At 46.4% G+C, this 17,937-nt stretch overlaps 1 protein-coding gene across 2 annotated transcripts in view; it reads left to right on the top strand.

Moving 5' to 3' along the window:
- Dnai1 (dynein axonemal intermediate chain 1) overlaps positions 1-17,937 on the top strand; it is a 62,312-nt gene that overhangs the window by 29,665 nt on the left and 14,710 nt on the right. For both annotated transcript variants that reach the window (XM_058578092.1, XM_046457490.2), the window contains 4 exons: positions 1,282-1,416; positions 5,286-5,370; positions 8,964-9,081; positions 9,346-9,389. In XM_058578092.1, coding sequence (XP_058434075.1) covers positions 1,282-1,416; positions 5,286-5,370; positions 8,964-9,081; positions 9,346-9,389 — 382 coding nt within the window. The remainder of the gene's footprint in view (positions 1-1,281; positions 1,417-5,285; positions 5,371-8,963; positions 9,082-9,345; positions 9,390-17,937) is intronic.

Here is a 17,937-nt window from a genome sequence, read left to right as displayed (position 1 = left end):
GGCTGGGGATATAGCTCAGTTGATAGAGTGTTTGCCTTGCATTCACAAGGCCCTGGGTTCAATCCCCAGTAACACACACACACACACACACACACACACTCCTCTGGCAGTCATCCTCCACCTCCCTGTTTATTGTCATAAGCATCCAGTCTATGAACACCAGACACGTGAGACAGTAGTAGGTCTCTCCCAAATGAGCTCTGGACCATGTGCTCCCAGGGCAATGCTACCCAAAATAGAAATGAGTGTGGCTTCTGGGGCTTCTTCCAGGAATGGAGGAGAACTAAAGAACTGTTGTTCCTATGAACTCTGGAGTCCATGGCTCCTTGCAGCTGACTCTGGAGTATTAGCACTCTGAGTCTGCCCTCCCAGCAGCCTATAGCATTCCTGAAGACCCTTCTTCTTCCCCCTCAGTGTGTGGGTAAGACATGGTGCTAGAGGACCTGAACCATTCAGGCTCCAATTTTGCTGTTCCAGTAAGATCCTGAACAAACCATGCCTCCATTTCTTTCTTAATGCCTCAATTTCTGTCAAGAAAGAAAGACAAGCTGTCTCGCAGGATTTTTGTAGGGCTCTGAATGAGATAATAAGTTCTGGAGTACTTTGCAATGTAGAATACTGGCCCATGGGTAAATTTTTAAAATGTAAGGTGTGCCTATCTGGCCTCCAGGTGGCAGTGACTTCCCAGCTCTGGGGAATAGTGTGATCTATGGCATTTGCCCAACCCCAGATCCTTGCTGCTTCCTCTGCTACTATCCTTGGGCTTTCCTTTCTTTATGGTCAGTTGGCAGCAGTTCTCTTACCTTTTGTTTTTCTCCTTTTAATGTCAAGGTATGGTCAGTGTTGTAGACGGCCAGCACGAACCTTGTATATTTATTCCATCTCCCTAGGAGGAGACTATATTTTTAAAATTTTCCTAATTTAAAATCTTATAAATCACCAACAAACATATGAGCTGGCCTGATATTTGCCCATTATTCTGTCTGGTGGGGGTTGCCTGCTAGAGCAGTGCTGATCTCCCAGCTGAAGACCCAGATCAGGGCTTCAGAGTGGACAAGTTCAAAGCAGAAGTGACCTGAGAGCTCCTTCATTCCTGATCCAGAGCTGATGGTTAGCAGGGAAGGCAGAGATTGAATACATAACTACAATGGGCCAAACAGAATTTTACAGAGGCATATGATAGGGGTTAACATGACCAACTCCTCAAGCTCTGAAGGTTGAAAAGGAGCTGGCTAGGGAAGGCTGTGCCCTGTAATGACCTTCTCATCTGTCCTTGTCTAGTGGGAGATATATGATGCCTACATGGAGGAGCTTGAGAAGCAGGAAAAGACCAAAGAGAAAGAGAAGGCAAAGACCCCAGTGGCTAAAAAGTCAGGGAAGATGGCCATGCGGAAGCTGACATCTATGGAATCCCAGGTTTGGTGGGGGTGCCCACAGCTCTGTCACATAATGTCTGAGTGGTGTCTTGGCCCCTGGGTAGACAGAAACATGGCTGCCTGGGAGAGTTCACAGATACTTTAAAAAGAGGGGCTAATGTGGAGGTGTGAATAGTTCTTTCCTTGGGGGAAGATGTGAAGAGACTACAACTGCCTCTGGTATTCCACCACCATCACTACCCTCTCCCCATCCCCTGCCAATTTGATATAGGTCTGGAAGTTAACAGGGGTTCAGGATCATTGGGCGAGGGAATAACCGAAGAAATACTTTATTGAAAGTGCCATATGCCTCCTGCGGGGGTCTTTCTAGAGTGGAGATGGGCTGTGAGAATAAAACATCACTTCCCTGAGGTTTGGGAGGGTGAGAGGCTCTTCTGCTTTCAGTCCTTGGGTTTAATGTGCCTGGTACTTAAGGTGAGTCTTCAGGGCTAGGATCCAGACAAGAGATGATCACAGGTACCATCAACGCCAGGACAATGAATATGGCCATCCTGGGCTGGATTTACCATGAGGAGCAATGTAGGAGTTTTTACAAAGCTCATGGTTGGGGTATGTGGAGGGGTGTAGCCAACATAGGTTTGGGGTTAGTATGGGAGTTACAGTGATGCAACCATGGAGATGTTCAAGGGCTACACCTATCCCTCTGACAGAGAGAAATCTGGGTCAGGAGTCAGGGTCCCAGTGTGGAGATCAGGATGGGTGTGACCTTCAATGGAAGAGATCCTCAGGAAACTGGGGGCTGGTTTCAGCACCTCGGAGAGCTCCCATGGCAGTTGTCTGGGAAGCAGTTCTGCTCCACTCCAGAATAAGAGTTAAAGAAGTTCTGCTTTCTTTGTCTGAAGTGTGCTCACTTCCTCTCAATTTTCCATTCCACAACCCTGATGTTGTCACAGTCAGAAGGATTAATGGTTCTCCTCTATGACTTAATAGAAACTCTTCCAATTAAGTTTCATTCAATCACTGACCAGGCATTCAGCGATCATAATCATACCAGGTACTGGAACTCTAAAGTGAAAGAAACCCCTATCCTGAGGATTGTTCTGTGATCCTTGGCTCCTCCTGCATCATTTCCCAGAGGTTAGAGGCGTCAGAGGAGCCTTTGATTTGTGTCAAGATTTGCATGAAGATCCATCAGGGTTTGGTTGTGGGCTCTGTTCTGGGACCCATGGTTGCAGAAACCCCAATTATAATCATCAAAACCCAGAAACCAGAAGAAAAGTCTCTGTGGCTAACTGGAAACTTACCTGGAGTCTAAGCCCTGCCAGAGTTGGTATATAACACCTTCAGAGAGGAGGGATTTCCCTCCTGTATCACACTGGGCTCTTCCAGCTTGACTGACATGGCAGGCTGTGAAATAGGCAGATTCCATCCCTCTGGACCAAGAAGCCACAGTGGAGTCAGGACACTGGAAAGTATAATGTAACCCATTCCCAAGTGAGTGTCTTGGTATACAACCGCCTCTTCTTTTTTTCTTTCTTTTTCTTTTCTTTTCTATTTTTTCTTTTTCTTTTTTTTTAGAGAGAGAGAGAATTTTTTAATATTTTTTTTAGTTTTTGGTGGACACAACATCTTTATTTTACTTTTTATGTGGTGCTTAGGATTGAACCCAGCACCCCGCGCATGCCAGGCAAGCACGCTACTGCTTGAGCCACATCCCCAGCCCATAACCTCTTCTTAAAGGAATTGAGCTCTAAATGTAATACCAGGTTGTCTAGGGGATAGAATGGGAGTGACAGTCATCTTTGCTTTGCCAAGGCCCAGTGTCTATTTAAGTTGATTTAAAAAAAAAAACTCAGCTGTGCAGGAGGGGAGACAAGAGAACAGGTTGTGATACTCTGTAGGATGGTTTCCAATGATGGGCCTCATGTCTCAGTCTCATTAATGATTTGGGTGAATGCACAGAACTGAATGCAAGCTTGTCTAATCTGATTAGGCAGGAATGGGTAAAAGGGCTCTGAAGCCATAAGTTTAGTCAGAACCAATAAAGGAATGTGACTGATCAAGTGGCATAACATCCAGAACAAGGGAGGTAATAAGCCACCGTACTGTCCTTGGAGGATATCTGGAGCCCTGAGTCTCCCAGAACCAGGAGAGGGTAATCAGGCTAAGGAGGAACTGGCCCTCCATATGAGGCAAGAATATGGGCCCTAGAGTCCACAGACCTGGATTTATATCCTGGCTTTGGCACTTATTAGCTGGGGCTTGGTGAAACCTGTTTCTTCATCTGTAAAACCATCCTAACAATCCCTACTTTAAAAGATTGTCACGAGAACCCAAGATAATATATGTAAAGCCCCAAATATAGTACTTGCCTGTTACTGATCAATAGATGGTGGCTATTGTTATTAATATGCCTTATCATGGCTGATGGGCTTGGCAGAGGTACCTCAGGAAGTGCTGACTTTGGAGAATAAAGCACGGTTCTGCTACATCAGAGGAGCTGTTGTTAGGCGTACAGTTCCTTAAGGCTAGAGGACAGAGTTAGGACCATAATAGAACACCCAGGGAAGCAGGTGTCAGCTAACTAACCATCTGGCCACAGGGAATGTTCCCTCATGTGCAGAGAGTTAGGCTTGAGAGGAAGCAGCCAAGAGGAGCTGGTTGTGCTTTTAGTCTGGGAGTAAGGGGAGTGGCTGGGACCAGGTGAGCTCTGAGGTCAGTGATTTTAAGACTCTGATGTCTGTCCTCCTCAGTCTGTTTCTGATAAAAATTTTGAGTCAATTTGAATTGATGCAAAACACCCTCAAAAAGCAGTTTCCCAGATACAACTTATAAGCCTCCATCACACTTCTGCATGTTTTCTCTGACACCACTTTTACAGTCACCACCAGGAAATGGGTTAAGTCAGAACTTGTGCATTATTGCATTTAATCCTCATAATGACTATACAAGGCAGATGCTGCCATCCATTCTCATTTTGTCACACGGACTCAGTGACTCAAAGAAATTAAATAACTTGCTCAAAGATGTCATCTAGCTCCTAAGCAGTGGGATAGGATAGAAATGCAGGTTCATGTGTTTCTGGAACCTATTCTCTTCACCATGACATGACACTGCAGTCCCAATAGACCCAATCCTCAGGAGCCATAGGCCTGGCCCTCAGAGGGTTGTCCACTCAGCTGGCTCACTCCTGCCATCTGCTCTAAACTCTTTGGTCCTTTCTTGCTAATCTCAAACTCTTTGCTCCTCTATTAACTTGCCTAGTGAATCACCTTGTGGATTTATGATACTCAAAATGAGTCATATTTCCTGATACAAAACTTCTTGCCTTTGCTTTGGTCTGGGCAGTGGGCAAGGCCTGGAATTAGGAGTCTCAGTTCTCCCTTATATTCCATGCGTGCAAGCATATCTCTCCCTTCTTTAGGCTTTGGTGGCTTCCTCGACTTGTGACTAAATAAGGGGGTTGGACCAGGAGATTTCAGAGGCCTGTAATGGGTGTCTGTTATTCCCTGAGCTAGTGAAACCTCTCTGTTCCCACCAAAGATGCCTCTTACCTATTCTTAGCTGTGCTCCCCTCCAACACCTGCCTTGGCTCTCTCTGGTGCCTTATCTAGTACACAGAGAGATGCCTTCTCCAAAACAATCCCAGAATGAAAGAATGTGAAGCATACTCTGTCCAGGGCCCAGATATATCAGCTGATATCCCTTGAGCCATCTGTGAGGGAGGGGTTCTTGGAAGGCAGTGATGAAGTGAGTTGGACCTTGAGCCATGCAGAGATACCATTACAGAGCCATTTGGTTTAGTAGTGTTGGGGAGAAATTGCTGAACCAATTGCAAGTCTTCCCCACCTTAGGGCATATTACCTTGCCAAATGCTTATTAGGATGTGTGGTTTCTGTGTTCCCACAGAGTGATGATATCACCAAAGTGACCCAAGCAGCTAAAATTGTGGAGCGAATGGTCAATCAGAATACATATGATGATGTTGCTCAGGGTAAGATTTCTTGTGCTCATATTAAAAACTCCTCATAAAAACTGATATTTGAGTATCCCGTGCTAATTCCTATATATGCAAGAGAAAGAAAAAATTCCTCCCTCCTCTGGCTGTCATTGAGAGGACAAGACTTACACAAGTCAACCATGAACAATGGCATAAGAAACAATAGCCTTAGTGTTGAGATCTGACAATGGTATAGCAAGAAATGCCTGCACATTAGTGATCCAATGTCATCTTCCCAATACTCCTGGGAAGAAGACAGAGCAAAGATGATTACTCTTACTTTGCACATGAGACATCTGAGCCAATGTCACCTGGCTAGTGAGTTGGCAGAGGGGGGCCCAAACCTAGGTCTTGAGCTTCATTCTGTGTTCTGTTCTCTACTCAGTTGGAGTTGCTATAATGCCAGAATATACTAGATAGACAAAAACTGCTTGGGAAATCCCCACCAAAGGAAAAGGGAAGATAAGTTATGATTGGGAGCAGTCAAGGAAGGCTTCAGGGAGGGCTGAGCTAGATGTCAAGGGACAGCAGAGTCTGAGTAGGAGGATGGCAGAAGAGAAGATGTTCTGGGCAGAGGATAGCATGAGCAGTGACTTGATGGCAAGAATGCATAGGAATGGACTCCGGGAACAAGGGGCAGCAAAAGTGGTGAGAGTTCAGGCTGGAAGGGTGGTTGGAACCAGTTTATGAAGTGCCTTGGATATCACAAGGGATTTGAGATTTCTCCACAGATAGTTCAGAGGCATTGAAGCCTACTAGGCAGAGACACAGCTCAGTGAGAACTGGGATGGAGGAAGATGTGAGTAAGCAGAATACAAGGATAAAGGTAAAGGTGCAGGTTGGAATGGGTTTTGCCACACCTAAATCATAGGGAATGGACAAAAGGAGCAATAATAATGGAAAACAGCACCGGCATTCACTGTGTGTGGCCTATGTGTAAAGTATTGTGCTGTCTGGTTTATGTGTATTATTTTATTTTTCCTGACAGTTTTACTCTGTGAAGTGAATACCATTATTATCTTCAACTTATAGAGGAGAAACTCAGGCTTGGGTGTTGCTACTTGTTCAAAATCATAGCTAGTGGGAGCTCTGAGTAATTGAACCAGAATTTGAACACAGGCCCCTTGGATCCGTTGCCTAACCACTTTACCATGAAGCTACAGAGCCATGGAGCAGAGGAGATGTTTCAAATAAACACATTCAATAGATCTATCCTGATGATTAATTAGTGATGAGGTGAAGAAAGAGATTGATTCAGAAATGCTTAAATCCAGGGGCCTGGGAAATTCTGGTGTCTTTGACAGTGCCAGGGAAACGGAATCCTTCCCATGGCATGAACAGCACATTCCCAAGTGGCTTGTATTTCCCTAAGAGGTTGTGCATTTATTTGGAGCAGCTGCCTCCCCAGAGTTGGCAGCTCCTTGCTGCTGGCTGGTCTCCTTTGCTGACAGCCTAGGGCTCTTCTTGGTGACTTGATGTTCATTGCTCACCCATGGGACATAAAAACCAAGGCTGCCAAGACCAGGAGCCTAAACAAGCCCCCTTGTTATCATTCAGGCTGGAAAACGACCTTGAGTGCTTTTCAAAGCTGTCAAAGTACACAGCAGCTGTGAATGAATTTGTCACTCACACAGCTTGGCTTCCTGAAACCCAGCCTATGCAAGTGGCCCGCCAAAGGGCTGCAAACCTGATTAATATCCATGGAGAAACTGGCCTTGTGAACCACTTTCATTTATAAGAACACAGTCACATAAAAATGCATTGAACTTTGATTTTTTTAATTGCATACTCTTTTTCCTTTGGGAAAGTGTAATCATGAAGGAGAAGTGAAAATAGAGAAGTGTTACCAATTAATCTCTCTGAAATGAGGTACTTTCAGAGACACCCCAAGCTCAGGAATCTCTGATGTGATCAAGGCTCACGCCTTTCTGACCACTTGAATCTTTTTTGTTTCAAGACATTTTTGAAATCTGAATGTAATCTCACAACCTCAAGGTATGGGCCATTGTGAGAAATGCTGGAGCAATGCCTGGGCTTGACCTTGACTATTTTGGATTAGAGGTTCATTTTCTAGTTGGTCATTCTTGTTTGGAAATAAAACCGAGAAACCATTTCACTTCAGTTTCTCTATTTCCTTGCATTCTTCGAATGGTCATTGGGTGCTGCTGTGTGGCTACCCTGTGCTAGGCACTGAGGACCTTGGAATGAATGATACACATTTCCTGCTCTCGAGGAGTTGTACAGTAGGGAAAACAGGCAGAATAATTGTGTGACAGATGTTTTAGTAGAGAAGAGGCAGGAATAGAAAAAGAGAAAGAAAATAGCTCTACTCAAAAGAAAATAATCCAAGCATGGTGGTGCAAGAGTAAAGTCCAGCGGCAGGCTAAGGCAGAAGGATTGCTTGAGCCCAGGAGTTCAATACCAGCCTAGGCAACATAATGAGACCTCATCTCAAAAAAAAAGAATAAAAAATAAAATACCTTACAGAGCGGGGGTGGGGGAGGAATTTGATCTGGATTGGGAGTAAGAATGTGCCAGGAAAACCAGGACATTTTATACATGGAAACACAGAAACACAAAGTATACAGAAGCATATAGAAACATGAGATAACTTGACTCATTGGCACTATTTGGTATAAAGGATACATAGACAGCTGGCTTGAAATGATGTGAAGGTGGAGGCCAATAGCCTTGGTTTGACCAGGGAGCCCCTGTATAAGGAGAGCCATGGGGGGGGGGTGTTCCACTGGGATGAGAAGAGTGGTGTGGTAGAGTTTGTTTGCTCTCCATCTGGTAGTTCGGTGGAATGTGGGCTGGAGGAGGGGTTATAATGGTAGGGAGATCAGTTAGAAGGAAGCTGTAATAACTCAGATGAAGGAATCTGGGACCTGAACTTGGGCATTGGCTATAGGTTTAGAGAGAAATGAATGGATTAAAAGGATATTCTGGAGGAAACTATAACAACTGGTAAAAGGAAATCAGTCAAGGATTACGTAGGTTTCTGGTTTAGACATGTGGAAAGATGAGGTTTCTACCTAGCTTAGAGAAAATGGGAGGCAGAAACAATTTTGAGGCAGATGAAGTTGAGCTTGGGGAATCCATGGGGGATCCAGGCAGCTTCATTATAGTGAGGTTTGGCAGTGGATATGAGGATGAGCTGCATTTTAGGGATTTAGGAGGCAGAATGAATAGAACTATTAATCAGCCTCTGGCAGCTGAAACCTTGAAATTTGGCTGCTCCAATCTGAGTCCTCTGAAGTGCTGGGGAAACTCATGGGGACAAGGGCTGCAACCTGGGATTCTATCCATGAGCACATGGCTACTTTATTGTAATTTGCTTCCAACAACAATGACAGTAACAATAGCTAATACATAAAAAGAAGTTACTGTGTACCAGGCATTTTTCTAAGCACTTTGCATATATTAACTCAACATATCCTCATAGCAGTCCTTTGAGATAGGTACTATTATTCCTACCCGGAAACACAAAGAGGTTCATTGTATTGCCTGATGAGACAGTAATTGGTGAATCTGGCTTTGCTGAAAAGTGGCAGTCAGGAGGCTGACTCTACCTGTGTGTATTTAAGATTTTAAGTACTATGAGGATGCTGCTGACGAATACCGGGACCAGGAGGGTACACTGCTGCCGCTCTGGAAGTTCCAAAACGACAAAGCCAAGCACCTGGCCGTCACCGCCCTCTGCTGGTGAGTATAGACATTGCAGCAAACTCAGAGCCCCTGCTGCTCAGAGTAGCCCCCCTTTATTGCGCTTAACAACCTTGAGTGTGACTCGTGGCAACATGGGAAAAGCAGGACTGTGATTCCTATGGGACTGCAGAATCGTCCAACGTCTCCCAGCTGGTAAACGCCCAAGTTGGACAGTAAATATCTGCAGTGTAGTTAGGCACTAATGTCCATGGAAGGGACATGTCCACTTCCTATGCCAATGGGTTCGTATTTCTTTTGCAGGAATCCAAAGTACAAGGATCTGTTTGCAGTAGGACATGGCTCCTGTAAGTGATCCAGCTATTCTTTCATTGGCTCGTGCAAACAGCAAACACTAAGTACCTACCCTGTGCAGAGTTCTTGGCTGGGTGTGAGAAATGTGAAGATGACTAGGATACCCCCTGGGAGATCCACAGTCTGATGGAAAGACCCATAATCCTATGGGCAATTAGTGTTGAATGAAGGAATGTATAAAGCTGAATATGCCAACTGAGCCTTGAAGGAAGAGAGAGCACTCTGGCAGAGGGGCTAGCATAGTTTAAGTCTGGAGGCATGAGAGAAATGGCAGGAAATGGAGCTGTCAAGGGACCAGGGTCAGCCCTCAAAGGGCTTGGTAAGCCATTCCAAGAAGCTTGGAGCTTCTCCTGAGGGGAAACCACTGAAGGAATTTGAGAAGGGTAGGGACAGGTCCACTTCAGAGAGGAATTGCAGGCCTGATACTGGAGTCTGGTGCAGGCATCTCAGGGAGAGATGGGACGATCTTAAACACAGCTGTGGAGTGCGATGGAGGCCCTCTCCTGCATCCTCTCCTAGCCTTCTTGACCAGCCCTGGAGCAGGGTTGTGGGTGGAGGTGAGGACAAGTGCTTGAAATTCATGACTTGGCTCTGGATCCCTGGAAGACCACTGTTATCCAAATGTTCCTGCCTCTGCCATTTACATACTCGGGGCAGAGAGGCAGCACCCAGTGATAATTGTGTCTGGGCAATTTGGTTTTCTTTATGTTACTTGGTCCAAGCAGAAGTCTCTACTGCTGTGCTGGCCTGGACATTCCCCCTTTCCAACAGGAGAGGGCCCTATACTTCGCATTAGTCGCACCTCCCCATTGCTAACCGTGTGTTCTCTGGCTGGGAGAATCAGTTTCTGAGAACAGAAAACCTCTCCATTCTACAAGCTGCTGCTGGCTGGCAGGCAGACAAGCTCCTGGTTGCTGCCCCTCAGATCGCCTGTCAGCCCATTCTTTGACCAGGGTGGGGGAGAGGGAGGGAGTACAAGGAGGAGTTGATGTTTGTCATTCCTCTCAGGGAGGAGACGTTGGAGCTGCTCCCAGTCCTGTGGACTGGGCTGCCTTTGAGGATGCCCTGAATGCCTGCTTTGTGTCCCCACTCCTGAGGGTGGGCTGCTGCCAAATGGGAAGCACCCTCCCCCTCTGGCAGAGAACAAGCACATTCTTCCCCTCTGCTGCAGCTACTGGGTCTGGAACAGGGCCTGGGGGTTGGGCAGATTCACCCAGGAGTAGGTGTGGACCCCCCTTTGAGGCTGCTCTCAGCCCAGGCTCTCTGCTCAGGATGAGGTGAGGGTGTGTGATCTCCCCAGAAGATGGGAGAAGAAACTCAGTTCTATCCTATTCTCCATCAGGGTCAGAAGCAGTGTCAGTTGGTCGGGGTCAAAATGGAGGCTGTTTAGTCAGTAGCAGTAGAAAAGGATAATTCATCCCCCACAAAGCGATGACATCAAAGCTGAAAGGCCTGGCAGCCTCCTATGGACAGGCACATACCCAGGAAGGGTCTCTTTGTCCTCCTTGGCCCTTTTAGCCATATCCAGATGCCTGAGTGCTACCCGCAATCAGCTACAGCCCTTCCCCTGGAATCACTTCTCAGTGGTGTACTCTGGGTCTTGGTCACCTTATTGATGATAAGGAGAGGCTGATAACCTGCCAGGCCTCTGTATCAGGGCTGTGTTGAGTCACATGTGAGAGTAAAGAAGTAAACGTGCCCTACGAGTTGTAGGAACCACTTACACATGAAGAGCAACCATTGCTGATTTGGCTCAGTCTTTTCCCCGGCTTTCTTGCAGTACTTTCAGGGGTCCCAGGCAGAATAAAGGGGCTGGGAGTCAGAGGTGAATCTTTTGGGGAGCAAGGCCCAGGAGCATTGGCAGCGGTATTTACTGTTGCTGTCACTGGTACAGGAGTTGTTGGCAGTTTTCAGATGGGCATCTTTTATAGAGCCTTTTATATTTCAGTACCACTTGCAGAGGCCAGAGGACAGCCAGTCCGGGCTGGGACCCAGGAAGGTCCCATCATCTACTCCTGAGATCACCTCTGGGAGACCCATGCTCTTGAGTGTCCAGGTACCTCCATGGAAGAAAAAGCACAAAGTGGAGGCAGGCAGAGGACACCCTAGTTGCCGGATGGGGTCTTTCTGAAGAGCAGTTGGTCTCACCAGCTTCTGTCACAATCTTTGGAAGCTCCCAACTACCAACCCCCATCCCCATAATCAGATTTTGTCATGAGGACAAACACTGGAATGAGAATTTGTGTTTATTTCTGGTTTTGACCTTGGTGAACTGAATCCAGACCTCATGCATTTCCTTTTGCCTGGAATTTCTAGATGTTTATTCTGTGACCCAGTCACATAAAAGTTTGGTAAGGTAGGCATGTACCCTAGGAAAGACTGGAGCTTGGCTGGAGTCAGGTCAGAAGCAAGCAGGTAGGGAAAAGGGGATCTGGGAGCTGCCTACAACAGCTCAGAAGCATCCACACCTGCATCCCCTTTAGGGCAGCTGTATGCCCGCATATTAGGCTTCTTAAAGGGAAGATACTGTGATGTCCCTGAAGCCAGGCTCCTTGTTCCCAGCAGAGTGAAGTAAGAGGCTGTCAGCAGATGAGAGCAGGTAGAGGAATGTTGGAGAGCAAAGGCAGCTAGTCCAGGAAGAAATGGCCCTGGAACTGCTGGGGTGAAATTATGTCCTCCTGCTGTACCGAGAGGGTCCTTTCCAGCTCATTAGCCAGTTCATAGCAGGGAAATTGGGCCTGTGCATGGTCTGTCAGGCAGGGATGGTGGAACAGATCCTGGAAACTCTGTGTGGTCCTGAGGCGATCACAGAGGAGATGAGGCAGGAATTTCCTCAGCAGGTCTCTTAGTGGAAGTGCAGGGGAGCCAGCTGTGCTTCAACCCAGCCTCCCTTTGGGGCAGCACCTCCCTCTGGGGCAGCACCTCCCTCTGGGGCAGCACCCTTAAAGGGGCCAATGGCAGGCCCCAAGATCCAGGACTAAACTCACTCTTGTTCTGTCCCAGCATATCCTGGCCTGTCCCTGAGCCTGCTCAGACCAGAGATACACTTGTAGGGATTTAAATCTTTCCTGATCATTTATTTGTCAGCTTCACTAATTAAGCAGTGTTAATTTCATTTACTGAAAATGGAAATTCATCCACCTCATTTCTCCCTGTTCATCCTCCACACACAAAATCCATCACTCCTCAGCTGCAGGCTGCGTAAAATTTACAGGACTAATTATGTTGTCAGGTCTCTTTGTAAATACAGTCCATAAAGGCCACTATGCTTGCTGGGTTGTAGTGTAAGGGCATTCCCATTGTTAGTTTAATTACTGGTTAGTTATTAGGTTCTCAAATGTTTGCCTCATTTTCCCTAAATCAAATTAAATGTCCTGCTTGATGTATTCTGTCTCCAAGGCCTTGCTCTTATTTCCCACACTGTTTAAATAAGACTTCTAATCCAATGAGAGTGCCTGGAAAAGCCCTACTGCCTGGAAGCCTGTGCCCAGCTTGGCACCATGGCCTCTGGGCCATGTTTGAAGTTTGGAACCCTCTGGAAACCGATGCCATTCTTCAGGCCAGACTTGGGTTAGTCCCCTGCCTCTAGAGACTGCAAAAATTCTGTTCCTGGAGTCCAAGGTGGCAGGGCTGAGCTGTGGGAAACTAAGGAAGGCTTTCGTTATTATCATCAGAAGAGCTGAGGATCATTTCATCTATCCGCCTGACTTCTAGAGGGACTGCTTCCCAACTGTCCCAGAAAAATAGTGCCATCTATGGGAGCTTGTCTCTTCCACTCATAAAAGTAGAGTTTGGGTCAATCTTCCCTGAATGCCTATGGTATTTGTTTCCTGTTGCTGTCGTAGTAAATGACCACAAACATCATGTCTTAAAACAACATCAATTCATTGTCTTACAGTTCTAGAGGTCAGAAGTTCAAAAGCATTTTTACTGAGCTAAAAATCAGGTGTCAGCAGGGCTGTGTTCCTTCTGGAGGCTCATGGAAAGCACCTGTTTTGTTTTCTTTTCCAGCTTTCAAAGGCTGCCCGAATTCCATGGCCCTCATCTAGCTAGCAATCGCATCATTCTGACATCTGCTTCTGTCGTCACATCTCATTCTCTGACTCTCCTGCCTCTATTTTTCCCTTATAAGAACTCTTGTGATTACATTAAATCCATGCAGATAATCCGGGATAATCTCCCCATCTCAAGGTCTTTAACTTAATCACATCTGCAAAGTCCCTTTTGCCATGCAAAGTGTCATATTTATAGGATCTGGGGATTAGGATGTGGACATTTGGGGGGGGGGAGCATTATTCTGCCTACTGCACACCCCCTCCAAGTGCTTCTTGCATGACTTAATAAGGGAGTCATCAAACAGCTGCTGCCTTGGAGCCAGTCCTGGGCTGGCCTCATTTAAGATGCCACAGTACAAGAGGGAGCCTGCTGTCCCAAGCTGGCAGGGTACCCTTGTCTCTGCAGTTTGCCATCTACTTCCTACTGACCATTGACCTGGCCTTAGCCTGGTGGCCCAACATGCCCTCTGCCTGCCTTGTTTCCCAGAATCCTGAGTAGGAACTAGGGTTTTCCTGACAGCCAGCATTCTCCATAGTGGCCCCTATGACATAGAGCTGTTCTTTACCTGCTGGGCAGGAATGAAGTTGTGGTCTGAGGTCCCACTACTAGTTTCCAGTTCAAGAAGACATCAATCCTCAAGTTTTTGTTGTTCTTGTTGGATATACATGATAGTAGAGTGTATTTTGATATATTAGGATGAATACATGGAGTATAATTTACTCTAATTAGGATCCCATTCTTGGGCTTGGAGGTGATGTGGAGTTTCACTAGTGGTATATTCATATATGAGTATAGGAAAGTTATGTCCGATTCATCCCACTGTTTTTCTTATTCCTGTCCTCTCTCCCTTCCCTTCTTTCCCCATTGTCTAATTCAATAAACTTTTATTCTTCCTCCCCTGCCCTCCATCCAGGTTTCTCCCTAGGCACTGTTCTACCAGAACTCTAGCAGAAGAAGCTGAGGACAATCAGAGCTTTGCTCTGTGGTGGAATTAAGACACACACGTGCATATGTGCATTCACACCCACATGCACGCTCGCTACTCCCCTTGCCAGAGATCACAGCTTTCTGAGAACTTCCACATCAGGCTCTATCTCACAGGGGGTCGATTCTCCTCCCCCAAATCTTTTGGATTATTGAAGGGTAGAGTCAGGGAGGCCTTAGTGATTATCCAGTAGAGCAGGGTGAGAGGAAAAGCTTGATTGCCACAAAGAGAAAGACTGCTGAGGAGCAAGCCAAGGTGTGCTCCCTCCATCCTTCATGGCAGGTCAAGGAAAAGACCTGCTCACAGTTCCTGACAGTGTATGGGGGGAGGGGCAACACCTCAGAAGAGATATTCTCAGTGACTGAATAGTCTAGAAGACCTCCCAGAGAGGGTCCTCATGGGCTGGTAGACCCTCTAAACAGTTGGAGAGACTATGAGGCAGCTTAAGGAAGCAACAGGAGCAAAAGTACTAAGACGAGCAGAGCTAATTTCCTGCTAGCAACCCTTTCCCTCTGTCTCAGGGTCAAGGTCTGTGTGATTATCATTTTTCTCTCTCCCTCTCTGTCTTTCTCACTCTACCCTTTCCCCCCTCTATTTCTCCTCTGTTCTACCAAGCTACATATACTTACTGAAATCCTATAGCCTAGAAGACCCCAGAATTAATTGACTGGCTCCAGACTTGAGTCTCTGCCTCTTTATACAATAGATGGTGGGGTTAGGAGGTTCCTATCTGGGTTTCTGGACTCTCTAACCCTTCCCTAAGAAGCCAGGAAGTTTGTGGCATTCAGAGCAAAGTACTCCAGGGGCCAGACCCAAGGTTCTGCAAGCCTTGAGTCTGTGGGACTCTAGCCCTCATTGGTAGCTGAAGCATTGAGGGTGACTTGAAGCTAATGTCGGACTGGGACTGTTAGTGACCTGGCTGGTGATGTCATACTGATGGAATATTGGATGACTAAGCAATGATATCATTAGGGATTGGTGCTATCATACCTTCCCTTGCAGGGTCAGAGACAGGCCACTCATTAGATCCTGCAGTTGAATGAGTAATTCCAGCAACCCAGGAGACTGAGGCAGGAGGATTGCAAGTTCAAAACCAGCCTCAGCAACTTAGTGAGAACCTGTCTCAAAATAAAAATAAAAAGGACTGGGGATGTGCTCAGTGGTTAAATGTTCCTGGGGTCATTTCCTAGTACCAAAAAAATTTTAAAAATTTTTTTAAAAGATAATGATGATATGATGTTGGGACTATTGGAGGTTTGGGCTGTGATGTCACACTGGCTATACCTGGAGAATGGAATAATGAGATCTCAGAGAGGCCACTGGAGTCAGGGTGAGTTCATAGTATAAGATAGAGTTGAGAGGAAACCCCAGTTGAATAAGGGTTTTCTTGGTGTGATTTGGCAGAAAGACCCCCAAATTAGAACTAAGGAAGAATGCAGTCTAGAAACCATGATCTCCGTGCCTCATTTGGTTGCAAGTAACAGAGATTATTAAACCAGTTTGACAAAATGGGCCTCAATGTCAACATAGTATGACCTGGGAACTAGTATGATTGGTTGTTCTCTATGTCCCTCTCTCATGAAATCCATGTTCTTCTCTGTAGTCATTCCCTTTTATCCTGCTTGACTGCTCTGTCACTTATACATTCTCTAGTCCATAACCTGGAGGGATTGGATTATTTTTGCTAGTAATCACCACCCCATTAGGTCTGGTGACCCCTTCCTCTCCTTTCTCCACATCTGTGTAAACACCAGATTACTAGAGCAGTATATGTGCAGCTATCAAAGGGACATTGGGTGTGGCAAACACCATGAGATATGCATCATGCAGCAGGACACACCATTTCTGTCCTCTAGGCCTCAGTTTCTCTGTCTGTAAAATTAGGCGGGCATGATTCCAGCCTGTGGTCTCAGTGGTTCTGTAATTGGGTTAGAGATGTCTTCAATACAGAGTTACTAAGCCAACCTAGGGCTTCCTAACCTCTTTTCCTGGTTTCACTGGTCATGAACACTCTGTGCATGAATGTAGGGGTAGAGGTTTATGTAAAGAAAGTAAGTCGCCAGGTGCAGTGGAGCACGCCTGTAATCCCAGCAACTGGGTAGGCTGAGACAGGAGGATCATAAGTTCAAAGCCAGCCTCAGCAAAAGCAATGTGTTTGGCAACTCACTGAGACCTGTCTCTAAATAAAATACAGAGTAGGTATTAGGTCTGGGCATGTGGCTCAGTGGCCAAAAACCCCTGAGTTCAACCAAGTACAAAAAAAAAAAAAAAAAGAAGAGAAAAGAAAAGTCATCACTGCTGTCCCTCAAGGGGCCAAGACCTATACTTAGTAAGAGCAATTGTGAATGTCATGCTTACCTTTGCTCCTTGGTGCAATAAGGATAGCATCTGAGTCCTTGGCTTGAGCAGGCATTCCTTCACTCTCTTGTTCACCCACTTACCTGCCTGCTTACCTACTCACCCTGTGTCAGTCTTGACCAGCGTAGAAGAAGGATTGGAATTTGGAGTACCAAGGGCTCGCCTCTGACCTGGCAGTTGGCTGGTCAGTTTGTGGATTACTCATTCAGCTGCAGAATCTAGTGATTGGCTGTCTCTGACCCTGCAAGGGATAACTGATAGTAGGAGGCCCAGACCAGGTTTGATGAACAAAAGGAGCTAAATTTGTTTGATGAACAAAAGGAGCTAAAGTGATGGTCACCCTGTCCAGTTCAAGCCTTTCATGTTCTGGACAAAAAAGACACTCCCCTCAGCCAGCTGACCCTTGAAGTCAACCCATGGGGCCCACCTGGAGTCCTATAGAATGAGGTACTGTCACGTCCACCCCATCTACCCCAAGGTCAGCCTCCTACTGGTTTTAAGATAGAGTTAGGCATACGGTGACCCAGCTTTGGTATCATGGGATCTGGAAGCCCTCAAGTGTCTACTTTTTGCTGGGAGGCTCACTTTCCCCAGAACAGAAGCATTTTCCTTCTTGATTTACCACTTGCCCTCCCCATGGCTCTGGCTGAACCCTGGAATTTCTCTCCTAGGTGCATGTGTGGCCTCCCTTGCAAGTGATCCAGGGAGGGGCTACTGATTCAAATTTGAGAGCTGGTGAGGATTAACCCAACAAGGGAAGGTGGTCTTCCCCATAGACAGCTGCTCTGGTGGGCATGCCAGCTTGCCTCAGCTTCCAGTGTACTTTTCTGTTTTTTTTTTTTTTTTTCTACTGGGGATTGAACCCAGGGGTACCTAACGACTGAGCCATATCCTCAGCTCTTTTTTATATCTTATATAGAGACAGGTCTTGCTGAGTTTCTTAGGGCCTTGCTAAGTTGCTGAGGCTGACTTTGAACTCGCAAGCATCCTGCCTCAGCCTCCCAAGCCACTGGGATTTCAGGCATGTGCTACCACACCTGGCCCAATGTACTCTTCTAAAGACAGCCTGGCTCCTGCCCTCTCCCTGTTCTCAATCAGAGCTCAGTTTGGTCTTTGTAAAATGCCTGGAGTGGGGATACCTG

Source organism: Marmota monax, unplaced genomic scaffold (assembly GCF_021218885.2).
Source record: "Marmota monax isolate L192 unplaced genomic scaffold, Marmota_monax_Labrador192_F-V1.1 WCK01_AAM20220418_F8-fsc00069, whole genome shotgun sequence".
Lineage (NCBI taxonomy): Eukaryota > Metazoa > Chordata > Mammalia > Rodentia > Sciuridae > Marmota > Marmota monax.
This window is presented reverse-complemented; position numbering and strand designations above follow the sequence as displayed.